Consider the following 13,819-nt stretch of genomic DNA (forward strand, 5'->3'; position numbering starts at 1 on the left):
ACCTTTATAACATATGAACTGTATATTTTAACCCCTGTATTTATTTCAATGCTTTGTGATTGCTTTTCAACATCTGTGACATCGATTAATGTCACAGATCTCAAGTGGGGTTTTTTTGTTACAAAACGTGTTTAGACAGGTTTTGTTGTGAAAGTCCAAAGCCATAACCAGATTACCGGCTTGTTAAATAGTTAAAGTCTAGGTTGGCTTTATAGTTGAAAATAAAGTAATTCAGCTTGTCCTTCTAAAGAATTAAATTAAATCCCATGTTTGAATCATATGAAACATTTTGGGTAAGCACTGCCACATGTTTTATCAGGTCATTGTGCTTATTAGAAACTTTATATATTGGATGTTAGCTTTTAACAAGCATGTAATGATTACATTTAAATTAGGTGGTCTTTTTTAAACACGTATTTATTTAGGCCTAAACTGACAGTGGCAGTACCACACATTCAGACACAGTAATAGACGGTGTTTTTAATACTATATGTGTTAGTCTAATTTGGTTGTATGAGGTCTACACTGACCTTCTGTCTTGTAAGTTATAATGACTGCACAACCATTAGGGATCAAAACAGCTTCTAAATAATTTTTTGGTCCCTGTACTTGTTTCTTACTGTCTTTGAGGCTCGCGACCAGCACTCCCCACGTTACATCAAACTCGTACAAGTCTAGAAATGGAGCTGTTGGACAGAAAGACATCAACTGAGTGGTAAACATTATTGGGCAAGTTGCTACAAATTGTTTTTTAATTTAGTAGAACTTGAAATGTTTATCTGTGGGTAAACATTTAGTATTTCACAGTCAGAAACATCAAGTTATTCTTAGTATTGTATACTTGCAATGAATAAGCTGTCCTAACGTAGTTCTTTTAAGTAAGCTTTACTTAGATTTTTTCAGGCAACGAGTTTGCATTGTTTTTTTGTTTTTTTTGGTTCTGTGAACTAATTTGATTTTACAGTGCAGTTGTTCATGGGTGACTGGTGCATCTGTCATCAACAGAGACCTTAAGGCCAATTAACTGACCTGGTTTGCTCTGTTTTTTTCATATTTCCCCTCTGAATGGAATTAGTTCAACCTCTACCCCTTTTAAGGGAATAATTATTTATTCTCTGTTGAATTGTTAGTGTTCTCCTTCACAAAAAAATAAACAGTCTCTAATTGTTATGGTAGTTTTCATTTTAATGGAGAGCAACAGAATATCAACCAAAATTTAAAAAATAAAGGAAAAATCACATTACATAAAATGTATAAACTGATTTCCATGTCAGGGAGTGAAAGAAGTGTTTCAATGCCCTGTAATTTTTATTGTGCCAAATCACAACAGTCTCCTCAATGTGCTTCCTTTTCCAAGATGGCGCAGCGAATGGACGCCCTGGTACTTCAGTGCGTATTTTCCGTCTTGTTTTTTGCATAATTTGTGTTTCTGGACACTCTTCTGGATATTCTTACACCAGAGAAGCACTTCTTAACTACAGGACTACAACACCGGTGGACTTATTTCCAGTATTTGTCACATCTGCGGTGGATAAACTCCCACCACTTACTCTGATTCAAACACATGTCCCTGTATTGTGGTCTATGCACCTGTTCCATTCTTGCACTGATCATCACCTGCACTCATGTATATATCAATCTGCTTAGCTCTTTTTATTTTTAAGTGTTTGTCTTACCGTATGTCTTGCACAAAGTACAGCAGCAATTTCCTAATGTTGTAAATCTGCTCAACATTTGGCAATAAAACTCTTTCTGATTCTGATTTATACTGTAAGATGAGGACTCTACAGTAATACAAAGAAACCCAAAGAATCAGATGATGCCTGTTAACAAACACTTGGTCACAGTGGAAAGGAAAAACTCAGTTTTAACAGGAAGAACCTTCAGCAGAACTAGTGCTCAGGGAGGGGCGGCCATCTGTCGCCAGATGTTCACTCTCACTTCACTTCCACATATAGAAGGAAGATGTTTGTTTGCATGATTATTTAGTGCAAACATGTATTCTGTCAGATATCTCAGACTTTTATCTGAGTTAGTGCTCAGCTCAGATAAAATAATTATTGTTGGTAATTTTTACATCCATGTAGATGAGAGTCCCCTTCTGCTTTTGGATCATCTCTCCTCATCTCATTTCATTGATTTCTTTGCTCATGTAATGGGTGCATTAGAAAGATTTTATCATTATTTTTCATGAATATTTATATGTTTATTTTGTGTATTTGTATTTTTGTGAACTTTTATTTTGTTTGTGTGACCTTTGACTTCCCATGTGTGTCACTTCCTACTCTCCTCAGTCAGCCGAGGCCTCGCTGGGCAGAGGTGAGTTTCTGTTTCTGCTCCAGTTTACAGAACAGTTGCATGCAGTAAAGGTGCTAAAAAAAGGTTCAAACCCAGTTGGTTATATTTTTATAATATTGTTGGATGTTTTTAGTCTAAACTGTTTTTCTGTTGAGTGCAGCACTTTATTGTAATATGCTAATTTGCTGAACTTACGCTAGGTTAAGAGAACATGCAGATGGTTTCTCATGCGGCCTGCTACTTTTCCCTCTTATAAAGGTGTGCACGTAGAAAATTTAAATGGCAGCATTAAAAAAAGATCAAATAGAAGAAAGTCTATTAATGTTAATGTTTTTATTCATCAGAGCACAAATAAAAAACACAAGTTCACCTAAAGTATTTTCTTTCAAGTCTCCAAAAACTCAAAACCTGATAAAAATGAACACTGAGCAAAACTCAAACGTCTCATTTTGTGCCGATGAACTCTGCCGTGACCACTAGAGGGCGCCATCTCCGTATAACTGAGTGGACGCTGCGACTGTGGTCAGCTACGTTTAAGTGGTGTTACATGGAGAGAAAGCAAGTGAAGCGCAACAGAAGCAGTTACAATCAGATTGACAGACTTTAAACTTACACACCAACGCTCTGCTTCATTACATCCATGAAACTCCTTTTGGGTCCTCTTTTCCTCCTGTCTGGCAGGTCGAGTCTCAATTATACCTTTAAAACCATGAGAATAAAATCAAAGTGTGAATGAGAGTTCCTGATAATCAGATTCTATAGAAAACATGGAGACTGTAGAGTATTTACACTGAATATGTTCATTTGTTCCCTTCAATAAAAATCAATCAGTTCATCAAATAAAATCAGTCGTTGATCGACTCAGTTTGATTGACAGGACAGATGATCAGAGGTGCAGAGAATGGGTGGAGTTTGTGAATGAAGGAGCAGCCAGTAAAGGAGTGGATAAGAGCTGCAGCACCTACATCATAAAAGGAGACCAGACCCTCCTCATAATCCACAAACACCCCCACCATCTCAGGACCAGACTGAAGACAGAGGGGGACTGGGGGACCAGCAAGAGCTCTGTATTCATTTCCATTTCTCAGCCACACAGTCCAGAAACCATCCTGAGGACACACTGGGATTTTTCCCTTCCTGTTGATCGACTCTCTGGCCACTCCTAAAGTCCAGGCAGTCTTTCCTTTAACCTGAACCTCAAAGTAAAATCTGCCTGAAGAGAAACTCTGATTACAAACAGAGTTTGTAAACATTACAATAACGTGTAAATCTCTCTGGGTTGTCAGGAAGTTTCTTCCTCACATCACCACAGTGCACTTGTTTTTCATCATCAGACAGGATGAGTTTAGAATTTGCTGTATCCAGATCCAGAGTCACATCCACTGCATACTGCTGGACCCTCTTCAGCTCAGCCTCAAACAGCTTCTTCTTCATGAGTTTCCTGAGCGTCTCCTCCAGCTGAGCCACAGCTCTCACCACAGTCCCCTCATATGATGGTGGACGGACGCTGACTCCTCTCCAGTCCTTGGTGGGTGGAGCAGCTTTCAGGGACAAGAAGCTTTGGAGTAGGTGGAGGTGGTCTTCAGAGCATGAGAGCTGCTCCACCTCAGATCTTCTCTTCATCAGCTCAGAGATTTCCTGTTCCAGATCTTTGATCAGACCTTCAGCCTGTTTCTCTTTTGTTTCCTGTTTGTCTTCAATCTCCTTTATGAGCTCCTTCAGGCCTCTATCGACAGACTTCTTTAGAGCAGTGAAGACCTGAACACCTTCTGCTTTCTGTCTGTCTGCAGCACCTTTAATCATCTTCACTGACTCTTTGATCTGCTGAATCTTCTGTTGTCTCTTCTGGATCATCTGCTGAATTTCAGCCTCTGTCTTCTCCAGCTCTGCCTTCTTTCCTTCATATTCGTCCTTCAGAGGAACAAACTCGTGGTTCTTGTGGTCTGAAATAGAGCAGCATGCACAGACACATGTGTGGTCAGTCTTACAGAACAGCTCCAGAGGTTTATCGTGCTTCTTACACATTCTGCCCTCCAGGTTCTCCACAGCATCAGTCAGCTGATGTCTTTTCAGACCTTTCTTTGTGAGATGAGGCTCCAGGTGAGTCTGACAGTAGGACTCCTGACACACCAGGCAGGACTTCAGGGCCTTCAGTCTGGTTCCAGTGCAGATGTCACAGGGAACTTCTCCTGGTTTGGCAGCTTGTTGCTCTGAGCTACTGCTGCTGGATTTCTGCTGAACTTCACATTTGAACTGAGCGACCACCTCAGAGATGAAGGTGTTGACCCTCAGATGAGGTCTAGTGTTGAAAGTTTCATTACACGTGGGACACTGACACCTCTTATTTATGTCCCAGTACTCAGTGACGCAGTTTTTGCAGAAGTTTTGTCCACATGGTATACTGACTGGATCAGTGAACACATCCAGACAGATGGAGCACAGAAACTGATCTTCAGATCGCAAACTGCTGGCAGCAGACATGTCTGCACTCTGACGGAGAAAAAAAAAGAAACACTTTTTTTTTAATTCACAAAAAAAAGAAAAGAAAAAAGTGTCAGGTTTGTACTCTTTACATGTGTCTGTCAGCAGTTAGAGTTACTATCTATCTACTGTGATAGGATTTATATTCCTGTAAAAAGCAGAGTGATGAGCAATGACCAAAACTGCAGGTGAATATAAAAAGTGTGTAAATCTCCAAAATGACTCCATGTAGTCACCTGAGGTGACTGGCATATTATCAACCTCTGATGGTTCTTGAATAATGTGTAATGTACTTTCTGGTCCCAACAATTTAATAGCAAAATCTACAAAAGTTTAACTTATCCTTCTTAATTAAATATGTGTTTAGAGTGTTACAAACTATAAACTTTTCCTTCTCTGTGTTATATTCAGAGTATACATCCATTAGAATAGAATAGAATAGAATAGAATTCAACTTTATTGTCATTGCACATGCACAGGTACAGGGCAACGAAATGCAGTTTGCATCCATCCAGAAGTGCTTAGTTTATTTGATGCGTGACATACTTTTATAACATACCACTTTACAAAAAATAAATGTTTTTCCAATTAAAGCACATATTTATTTTGAAAATGGCTCAGAACATTTTATTAAGGATAAAGGAAGCAGACAATAACCTTGTGTTCTTCTGTGATGTTAGTGTTGGATGAAGGGAGCAGTATCCTGTCGGCCAAGGATCAAATGCAAACACATGACACTACAGAATGAAGTGAATGTGAGCCTTTAATGGCTGATGCAAACAGGAAGAGTGGATAATAAAAGCCAGAAGAGTCAAGAAAGGAGTAATTAAAAAGAAAACACAGCATGAAACATCACAGCAACACTGATGAGGCTACTTCTTCTAAATACTAAAAATGTCTTTCTTACATAAGTGGAAGTAAAAGGATATTGAACGTAGTCTGTGAGCAGTTGGCAAACTTTTGCAGACAAGTCTGTGTTTTCTATGCAAACTGCAGTGAGCTCGTCAGCCTGCAGACACCAAAGCGAGGGAGCTTTTCAGTGCAGCACCAATTTCACCAGAAGACTGCCAGTGAAGGAATCCACATTCTTCCATAGTGACCAGTGGTTACCAAGAAGTCATAAGCTGATGTCGAGGCCTGTTTGACTGCAGTGTAAATGATCCACATTCCAGTGTTACACTGTGCATTTTTAAAATGTTGCCTCACCGCCTTCCCTGGTGGGTGATCTATCTCTACACATTTCAGAATAATTAATGAAGATATTTGTTAGTGAGATGTGTTTACAGATTTAAGTCTTCAGCAGAAAACTGAGCTGATGGTCGCTCACATCAGCTGATTAATTCATGTGGCTGTAGGATGAGCTCTTTGGAGGTCCTGCTGAACTCCTTTATTTGCAGCCGTCCCTCCTTCACCTGCACAAACAGCCTGATTAGAGTCAAGCAGCTCAGTGTTCTGTCTGCTGGATTTCTGCCCCCTGCTGGCCTGGAGACAGATGACAACAGAGAGATCAGAGTGACAGCATCACAGGCTGAGGGCTTCATTCTCAGATACAAACACGTGTTCAGTACCTGACAGTAGAAATAAAGGGCAGTGATCACCAGCATCAGAGTCAGCGGTAGGATGAGCATTGTGATGAGAACTGTGAAATCTGTTGGAGCTGATAAAAACACATTCATCTTTGTATTAAAGTGAAAATAGTAGGATAAAAAGGGAGAAACAAGAACGTAATACTGTGGTAATTTCTAAGTTATTACCATTCAATTAATGCTGGTAGTTTCTTCTTGATGCATTCTCAATCATCCAGGAAAGTAAATCTCCAAAAAGTTGATTCTGTTCATCTGGACGTAGAGTTTTATGGGAGAAACGTTTCATCACTCATCCAAGTGACTTCTTTAGTTACTTCAGTTCAGTTTGTACATGGAAGAAGTGGAACAGAGAGGGTTTTCTATCCTACCCTAGAACACCACGAAGCCATTGGTTCAGATATGTGGATGACACCTGGGTGTAAATCAAATCTCAGGACGTACCACAATTCACGGATCACATTAACTCGGTGGACCGACAAATCAAATTCACCATGGAGGATATGAAAGTGGCAGGTTAGCCTTCTTAGACTGTGAGATTTCCATCAGTAATGGGGGACATCTAAAAGCTGACGTGTACCGTAAACCTACACATACGGATCAGTATCTAAGGTTTGACTCTCATCATCCACTGGAGCACAAACTGGGTGTCATCAGGACGCTACAACACAGAGCGAACACCATCCCCACTGACACAGTGGCCAGGGAGGCAGAAGAACGGCACATCAAGAAGGCCCTGAGTAAATGTGGTTATCCCAGCTGGACTTTTATCAAAGCTGGAAAGGCACCTAAAGAAAGCTCCAGCCGATCCAGGAGAGAAGGACAACCGCTGCCCAAGTGAAAACCTGTAGTGATCCCATATGTGTCAGGAGTATCGGAACAGTTGAGACACATTTTTTCTAAACACCGGGTCTCTGTGGCTTTTAAACCCCAAAACACGCTGCACCAAAAACTGGTCCACCCCAAGGATCGGGTCCCCCGACACAAACAGAGTAACATAGGAACGCTGGTTTGAGCGCGGAGTCGAGGAGGCCATTTACGTGAAAAGACCATCTCTGAATCGAGGAGGGGGCCTAAGGGTACATCTTTCGCCATCTTACAATGCTGTGATTGCAGCCATTCCCCAACTCTCTGTGAATGGTACTCATGGCCATTGATCAGTGGTCTTTGATCAGTGGGTTTTGGTCAGTGGTTGTTGATCAATGGTCATGAGAATTTGCATAATTAAGATTAAGGAACTGACCTCCCAGCCCATTGTTCCTTCAGTGGGCTGGTTTCAGTTATTATGCAAATGTACTGTTTATAAGATTGGGGAAACCTGCAGTCAGCTGAGACTGAAGAAGTCACTTGGATGAGTGACGAAACGTTTCTCCCATAAAACGCTACGTCCAGATGAACAGAATCAACTTTTTGAAGAGGCTGGTAATTTCTGTGTAATAAGCAGAGCTTATTACAGAGCTGCAAAATGCTGAACTGCCTGTTTTTTTTATTAATAACATATATGTGATTATTAGCTGGAAACACGTGTTAGTTTCTGTGTAATAAACATAAATGGAAAAAACCCTGCAAAGAGCCAACTGCCAGTAGGTGGCAGAGTGCTCACCCGAAAACCTTGGCTGATTGTGACCCACACCCATTTTCACACCGTGTAATTAGGTAGAGGATCATTAGGGGGTCCATGTCCCTCTTCGGTACACTCCCATAGGGCTTAAATCTGTGACTCTCCACCATTTAAACTTAGAACTCAATAAGCTTCTCAGACGAGATGTAAAACATCTTCAGGAAACTTAAAAAAGTCCAGACGCTTTTATTTCCAAGCTCCTTAGATTTTGCAGCTCTGTTTCCTCATTATTACACAGAAGCTACCACTAGTAATTGAGTAGTAATAACTTGGTAATAACTTGAGTGGTAATAACTTTATTATGTGGTAATAAATTACCACATTACATTCTTGTTTACATTCTTGGATTTAATTATATTCTGCTGAAATAAAAACATTTAGTTGGAAAAATAATTAGCATATAACAAACCACAGCTTCTACAGGCTTAAAAAGAATTCAAACCGACAGATGTCACTGAAACATCGATTTTATCTGGCTAATGTGGATTCAGGTCATAAACGGTATCATCAAAAATTCTGACAGCAAACTCAGAAATTCCAGCTTCCGACTTCAACTGGAATGTAACATATCCTTCAGGAAGCCAGGTGACCTGGTTCTTTGGGTCATCAACTCATTCAGCTTTCAAAGCTGTAAACATCTGAGAGTCTCTGCTTCAGCTTACCTGACACAGTGACAGACAGCAGGCGGCTCTCAGAGGAGAAGTTATGAGCGATAGCATAGATGTGATAAACACAGCTGTAGTTTCCTTGGTGGGCGAGCTTTGCAGCAGGAAACAGGAAATAAGCAGAGTGATTGACAGCTGGTTGGGTGTAGTTGTATGCTGTGTTGGAGGAGGTGAAGGTGAGCTGGAAGGAGCCTCCTGGGTACTGTGGCTGGATGGAGCAGCTGATGGTAAAGTTAGAGCCCCTTGATACCCGAAGCTCCTGCTGCTGGGCATTGGAGACCCCGTTCATGGAGGACACAGAGATGACTGGCTGAACCAGGAAGTCTGTAAACACAGAAAATCTTCTGAATCTGAGGTGAAAGAGAGAGGCTTGATTCATTCATGAGAGGTGGGACGGTGGAGCGTTTTGGTGTTAGCAATATTTAAAATGGTGAAATACCACAAGCTTGTTAATGCTACAATCCAAAATAAATCCAAATTTGTGTGTCCACTTCTTATTTTTAAAGTCATTAAAGATATATGCTGTGCAAACACTCCACCCTGGAAACAGAACAGCTCGAATAAATGATTGAAAGCTCCAAATGATCCTGACACTCACACCATGATGAGTGGATTTTGAACACAACTGTAGTTTTTGATGGTTGAATTGTACACCAGTGTAATTAATTTACACTGTTAGGCTGATATAAACACGTTTTATGTTCTTGTACAGACAGAAGGAATTCACAGTGATGGTTTAGAGAATCGTCTTTGAACTGTTACAGGCTGGGTTTCCTTGTTTGTATTTCTGATAAAATACTACTTATTATTAATCTATCCTCCTGACTACCAGGAAAAAAAATGTTGTCCAATCAAAATTTTTTTTAAATCCCCCAATGTTTGTAAGGTAATTAGAAGACTGAAATCATTTTTTGGGAAAAAAAAGTTTACATTTTTTAGATATCACATGTCCACTGTAGAGGACATTGGAAGGCCAAACATGTAAAAATGAACTTTGATGGCAAATATTTGATGCAACTCTTCACCAAGGAGAAGTTTGAACTCAAGGAACTGTAGTGGTTTCTTCCCCCAAAACTGCAAGTCATTGCTATACTGAAGCCATGAGTTGGTGATTGCCAGATCAAAAAGTAGAGAACTGCACATACTGTCAATTTCTGAGTGCGAGAGACCATCCTGTAGAAACTCAACATTCGGCAACAAGGTCCACGTCACCTATATTGGTAGTGTACTCAGCAATTGCCAGTGGACTTGGCACATGGACAAACCTTTTGTTTTTCTTAGACCATCTTGTGCGTCTGTCCTGAGGTTGATTGCCATAGGCAGAGGATGCCATGACAACTGGCTTGTTGTCCAACCACTTAATGACAGCAAGTTCAGGTCTGAGTACCATCTCTGATGCTCCTCCTTCTTTCTTCTTCAAGGGCTTATTTCCTATGATCTTCTTCATCAGACAACTCAAGATCTGAGTTTCCCTCATCAAACTGCAATAAATTTCTTTCTGCTTCTAAAAATGACTCCTTTTCTGGTCATTTAAAAAAAACAGAACAAAATGGAGGAAATGACTACAAATGTCCACTACGGAGGACATTTTTTAAACACTTCAATACTATACTAAAATGAAGTTAGAATTAAGCATACTATGTTTTAATGTGTTATCAAGAGACTTATTTAAAATATGTTAACAACATTTATAGCTATAAATTGCTCAATAAGAAGTTTTATGCACTTACTTTTCTTCTTCCCATAAAATGTGCTTGCAGCGATGGCTGCCATGTTCCTTAATGAAAAAACTAAAGTTCCCAAAGCTCCACTCCTTCACATTTGGTATCATTGGAAAGCCCTAAATGTCCTCTGTAGATACCAAAAGGAGGCAATTCTGTAGTATGCAGTGCATGGGAGATATTCAGGTTTAGAAAGGTGCTCTACAGAGGACAAAAGACATGCTGGTAGTCAGGAGGCTATTGCTCTCTTTCACAGCATGTCTTTTGTCCTGTCTTTCTTCTCTCACCCTAACCAGTGGCGACAGATGGCCTCCCCTCCCTGAGCCTGGCTCTGCTGGAGGTTTCTTCCTGTTAAAAGGGAGTTTTTCCTTCCCACTGTAATCAAAGTGCTTGCTCATAGGGGGTCATATGATTGTTGGGTTTCTTTCTGTATGTGTTACTGTAGGGTCTACCTTCCAAAACGACGCACCTTGAAGTGGCTGCTGTTGTGATTTGTTGTTATATAAATAAAACTTAAATTTAAAGGAATGGTAAAATGACAGCAACATGGTGGCACAGTAGTTAGCACTGTTGCCTCACAGCAAGAAGTCCCTGAGTTAAATTCTGCCATCGGACCACGGTCTTTCTGTCTGTCTGCATGTTCTGCCCATTTGTGCGTGGGTTCCCTTCAGGTACTCTGGCTACCTCTCACAGTCCAAAGACATGGAGTCAGTGGGGTTAGCTTGATTGGTAACTCTAAATTGCCCATAGGTGTGAGTGTGAATGGTTGCTTGTCTCTTTGTGTTAGCCCTGCAATAGACTGGCGACCTGTCCAGGGTGTACCCTGCCTATTGCAAAAAGACAGCTGAGATAGACTAAAGCCCCCTTGCAGCCCTGACAAGGATAAGAGAATGGAATGCATTTCTTTTAATAGCTAACTGAGGTTTCTGGAGAGATCTTGCATCTGTTTCTAAAAACTGTTTTGATTGCCGGTCTCTCACCTCTGACATTTGGGGCAGCTTTGAACTCCAATTATTTCTGATGGAACTCTATTCTCCTGTGCTGGGTGCACTTGTTTATCACCATCCCAAGTTTAACAAGGATTTCATTTCAAGACCTTTCTGTCTTTTTATCTGGGATCTTACCAAGATTTGACAGCATTCTAATTCCTGGGGTTTTTATATTCACGTTTGCTGCTACCAAAAATGTCTTGTGAAAGATTTCCCTTATCTTATTGACTCTTGTAATGTTGTTCAATCAGTCAGGGATCCCACCCATGACCATAGACATACTTTGGATTTAGTTTTATCTTGTGGTCTGCAGCTCCGCGATATTGACATTTGCAAGCTCAACTTTTCTGGTCAGATGCCTGTAATAATCCAAATTTCTGCACCATGTCCCCGAGTTAAACCTCTTTTACCTGCGTGCAAATTCTGCATCATCCCTCCTGCTACTGCTGGACGTTTTTCTGCTGTTTATCAGAATATTGGTGCACTTCCCTTGGACAATTACTCCCTTAAGCTCAGCGCTGATCATCTGCTCACTTTGTTCAGCATGTTCTTGATGCTGTTCCTCCTTTTAAAACTAAGTACATTAGACCTAAAACAAATCCCTGGTTAAGCAATATCACTCTCAGAAGGACCTGCAGAAAAGTGGAAGGAAAATGGCAAAAAGATCAAAACTACAAAAACGAAGTATTAAGTATCAGACATCATCTCTAATAACTGTTACAGGCCCTGTGTCCAGTGTGAAGGTTACTCCAGCCACCTGTGGAAGCTTTTTACAGTTTTTTGTTGATAAGGTTGCTACTACCAGGTCTAACTTTGCTTATAAATAAATGGATTGATTGATTGATTGATTGATAATTAGCTAAGACAGCTGGGTCATTTTCTCTAATGGTTACATTTTTACTTGAAAACAAATGTATTAAGTCATTACTTGGTACCCATAAGGCATTCAAATGAATTAAAACTCTGTCTGGGTCTTTGATTGAATACTAAGCTGGAGTTGAGGGTTGCTACCACACCCCCCGCCTGTGCTAAAGGATTCTGACAATGGTATAACTCCATCAAAGCTCTGTACTACTTACTTATTAAAAACAGAGGTTAGGACTTTTTAAACAGAAAGAGCTGATCCAGATGTGCTGTACTGGAGTGCCGGTTCTGCACATCAATAACAGAAAGATCTTTTCTTTATACTAGTCTAGCATTTGATTGTTCTAACATATGAAAGCATGGCACTCTCGTGATGCACCCACACAAAAAAGATACAACTCAAGTGAGCATGTGCAATTGGTGCGAACCAGAACAGGTGTGATCAGTGTGGTCCAGTATCACATAGAGCTACAACAGGACCAAGGTATGTTTTAGTTCCTGCTGTCAGCTCAGGTTCTCCTCCCTCCTGTCCTGTTCCCTGTTCCCAAACAACCTGTTAACTAGTTTAATTATCCTACAGCCTTTGTGTCTGTACTTGTCTATGAACTTTGAAAGCTGTTAGGCTGAAGGAGTCCTTCAGGCTGGTTGGACATTGGTTTAGAGGATTTCTTAAGTTCTGCCATGTTGTGACTGCTGGAGACAGTCTGTTGCTAATCTTGCTGCTATCTTTCACAGCTTCATAAATCTCTGTCATATATGAAGTCATGGATGATATCATCAGTATGATTACCTGAACAGGTTAGTTTCAGGATTTGGTAAGAATAATCTGTTGTTGCACAACCCCTCAAAGGAGATGTGGATAGAACACACTCAGGTGTAATCAACCATGCAGATGTGCGTGAGGAGCGTCGCTTTTCTATAGAAACAGCTGAGCCACAGTCCAGATGTTCACAGAAAACAGCTGCTTCTTTCAGGGTCCAGGAATCATGAGAGCCACACAATGGTCTCCATCCTGCCAGATGTTTCAACTCCAGTGTACCTGCACAGCGACTGGGTCCTCCTACCAGCCTGACATCATTATCTGAAGAGAAAGCAGAGAGGAGCAGAGAGTCATCAGTAAAAGAATAAAGTGAGTTTGAACCACATCAAAGCTGCAGCTCCTCTTCTACCTGAGCAGGTGAGTCCAACAGCTTTGCCAGGTGAGCAGCTGTTTCTAGCTAAGCTTGAGCTTCTACAGTCCAGGAGAGCAGACTCATGGCCTCCACACTGGAACTCTTTGCTCCACACTGGAGCCTCCACTTCTCCATAGAGCGCCCCCTGGAGGACCGAAGGAGGCCCACAGCCGAGCTGCCTACAGACCACCTCTGCATCCTGCTGGTCAAAGTCAGCTTCACACACTGAGGACCAGCTCTGGTTAGACTTCACCTCCAGTCTGCCTGAACACAGACTGGAACCATTCAGCAGCCTGACAGAGTCTGGAGACATCAGAGAAGATCAAACAGAGAGATTAGAGACAGCAGACACACAAGAAAAAGATGGCAGCAAACAACTATTCACTGATTCAACCTCAGCACAACTCATCATGACTTCATCATTA

The 13,819-nt window shown here is 41.0% G+C and overlaps 1 protein-coding gene and 1 pseudogene across 3 annotated transcripts in view; both read right to left on the minus strand.

Annotated features, from left to right (window-relative positions):
• Positions 1–3,143: 3,143 nt before the first annotated feature.
• LOC146383266 (E3 ubiquitin-protein ligase TRIM21-like) lies at positions 3,144–4,779 on the minus strand (annotated as a pseudogene).
• Positions 4,780–5,017: 238 nt separating this feature from the next.
• LOC146383267 (scavenger receptor cysteine-rich type 1 protein M130-like) overlaps positions 5,018–13,819 on the minus strand; it is a 75,147-nt gene continuing 66,345 nt past the window's right edge. Inside the window, exons 13-17 of one of the 3 annotated variants that reach the window (XM_084936785.1) lie at positions 13,392–13,697; positions 13,013–13,303; positions 8,646–8,972; positions 6,348–6,436; positions 5,018–6,261 (exon numbers count right to left, since the gene is read on the minus strand). In XM_084936785.1, the coding sequence (XP_084792911.1) occupies positions 6,121–6,261; positions 6,348–6,436; positions 8,646–8,972; positions 13,013–13,303; positions 13,392–13,697 (1,154 nt within the window). In that variant the 3' untranslated portion in view covers positions 5,018–6,120. Of the gene's footprint in view, positions 6,262–6,347; positions 6,437–8,645; positions 11,991–13,012; positions 13,304–13,391; positions 13,698–13,819 lie in introns of those variants that run through there. The other 2 variants (XM_084936783.1, XM_084936784.1) reach the window with 2 other exon arrangements.

This window comes from Perissodus microlepis, chromosome 7, assembly GCF_051167445.1.
Source record: "Perissodus microlepis isolate ML-2025 ecotype Zambia chromosome 7, ASM5116744v1, whole genome shotgun sequence".
In the NCBI taxonomy this organism is placed as follows: domain Eukaryota; kingdom Metazoa; phylum Chordata; class Actinopteri; order Cichliformes; family Cichlidae; genus Perissodus; species Perissodus microlepis.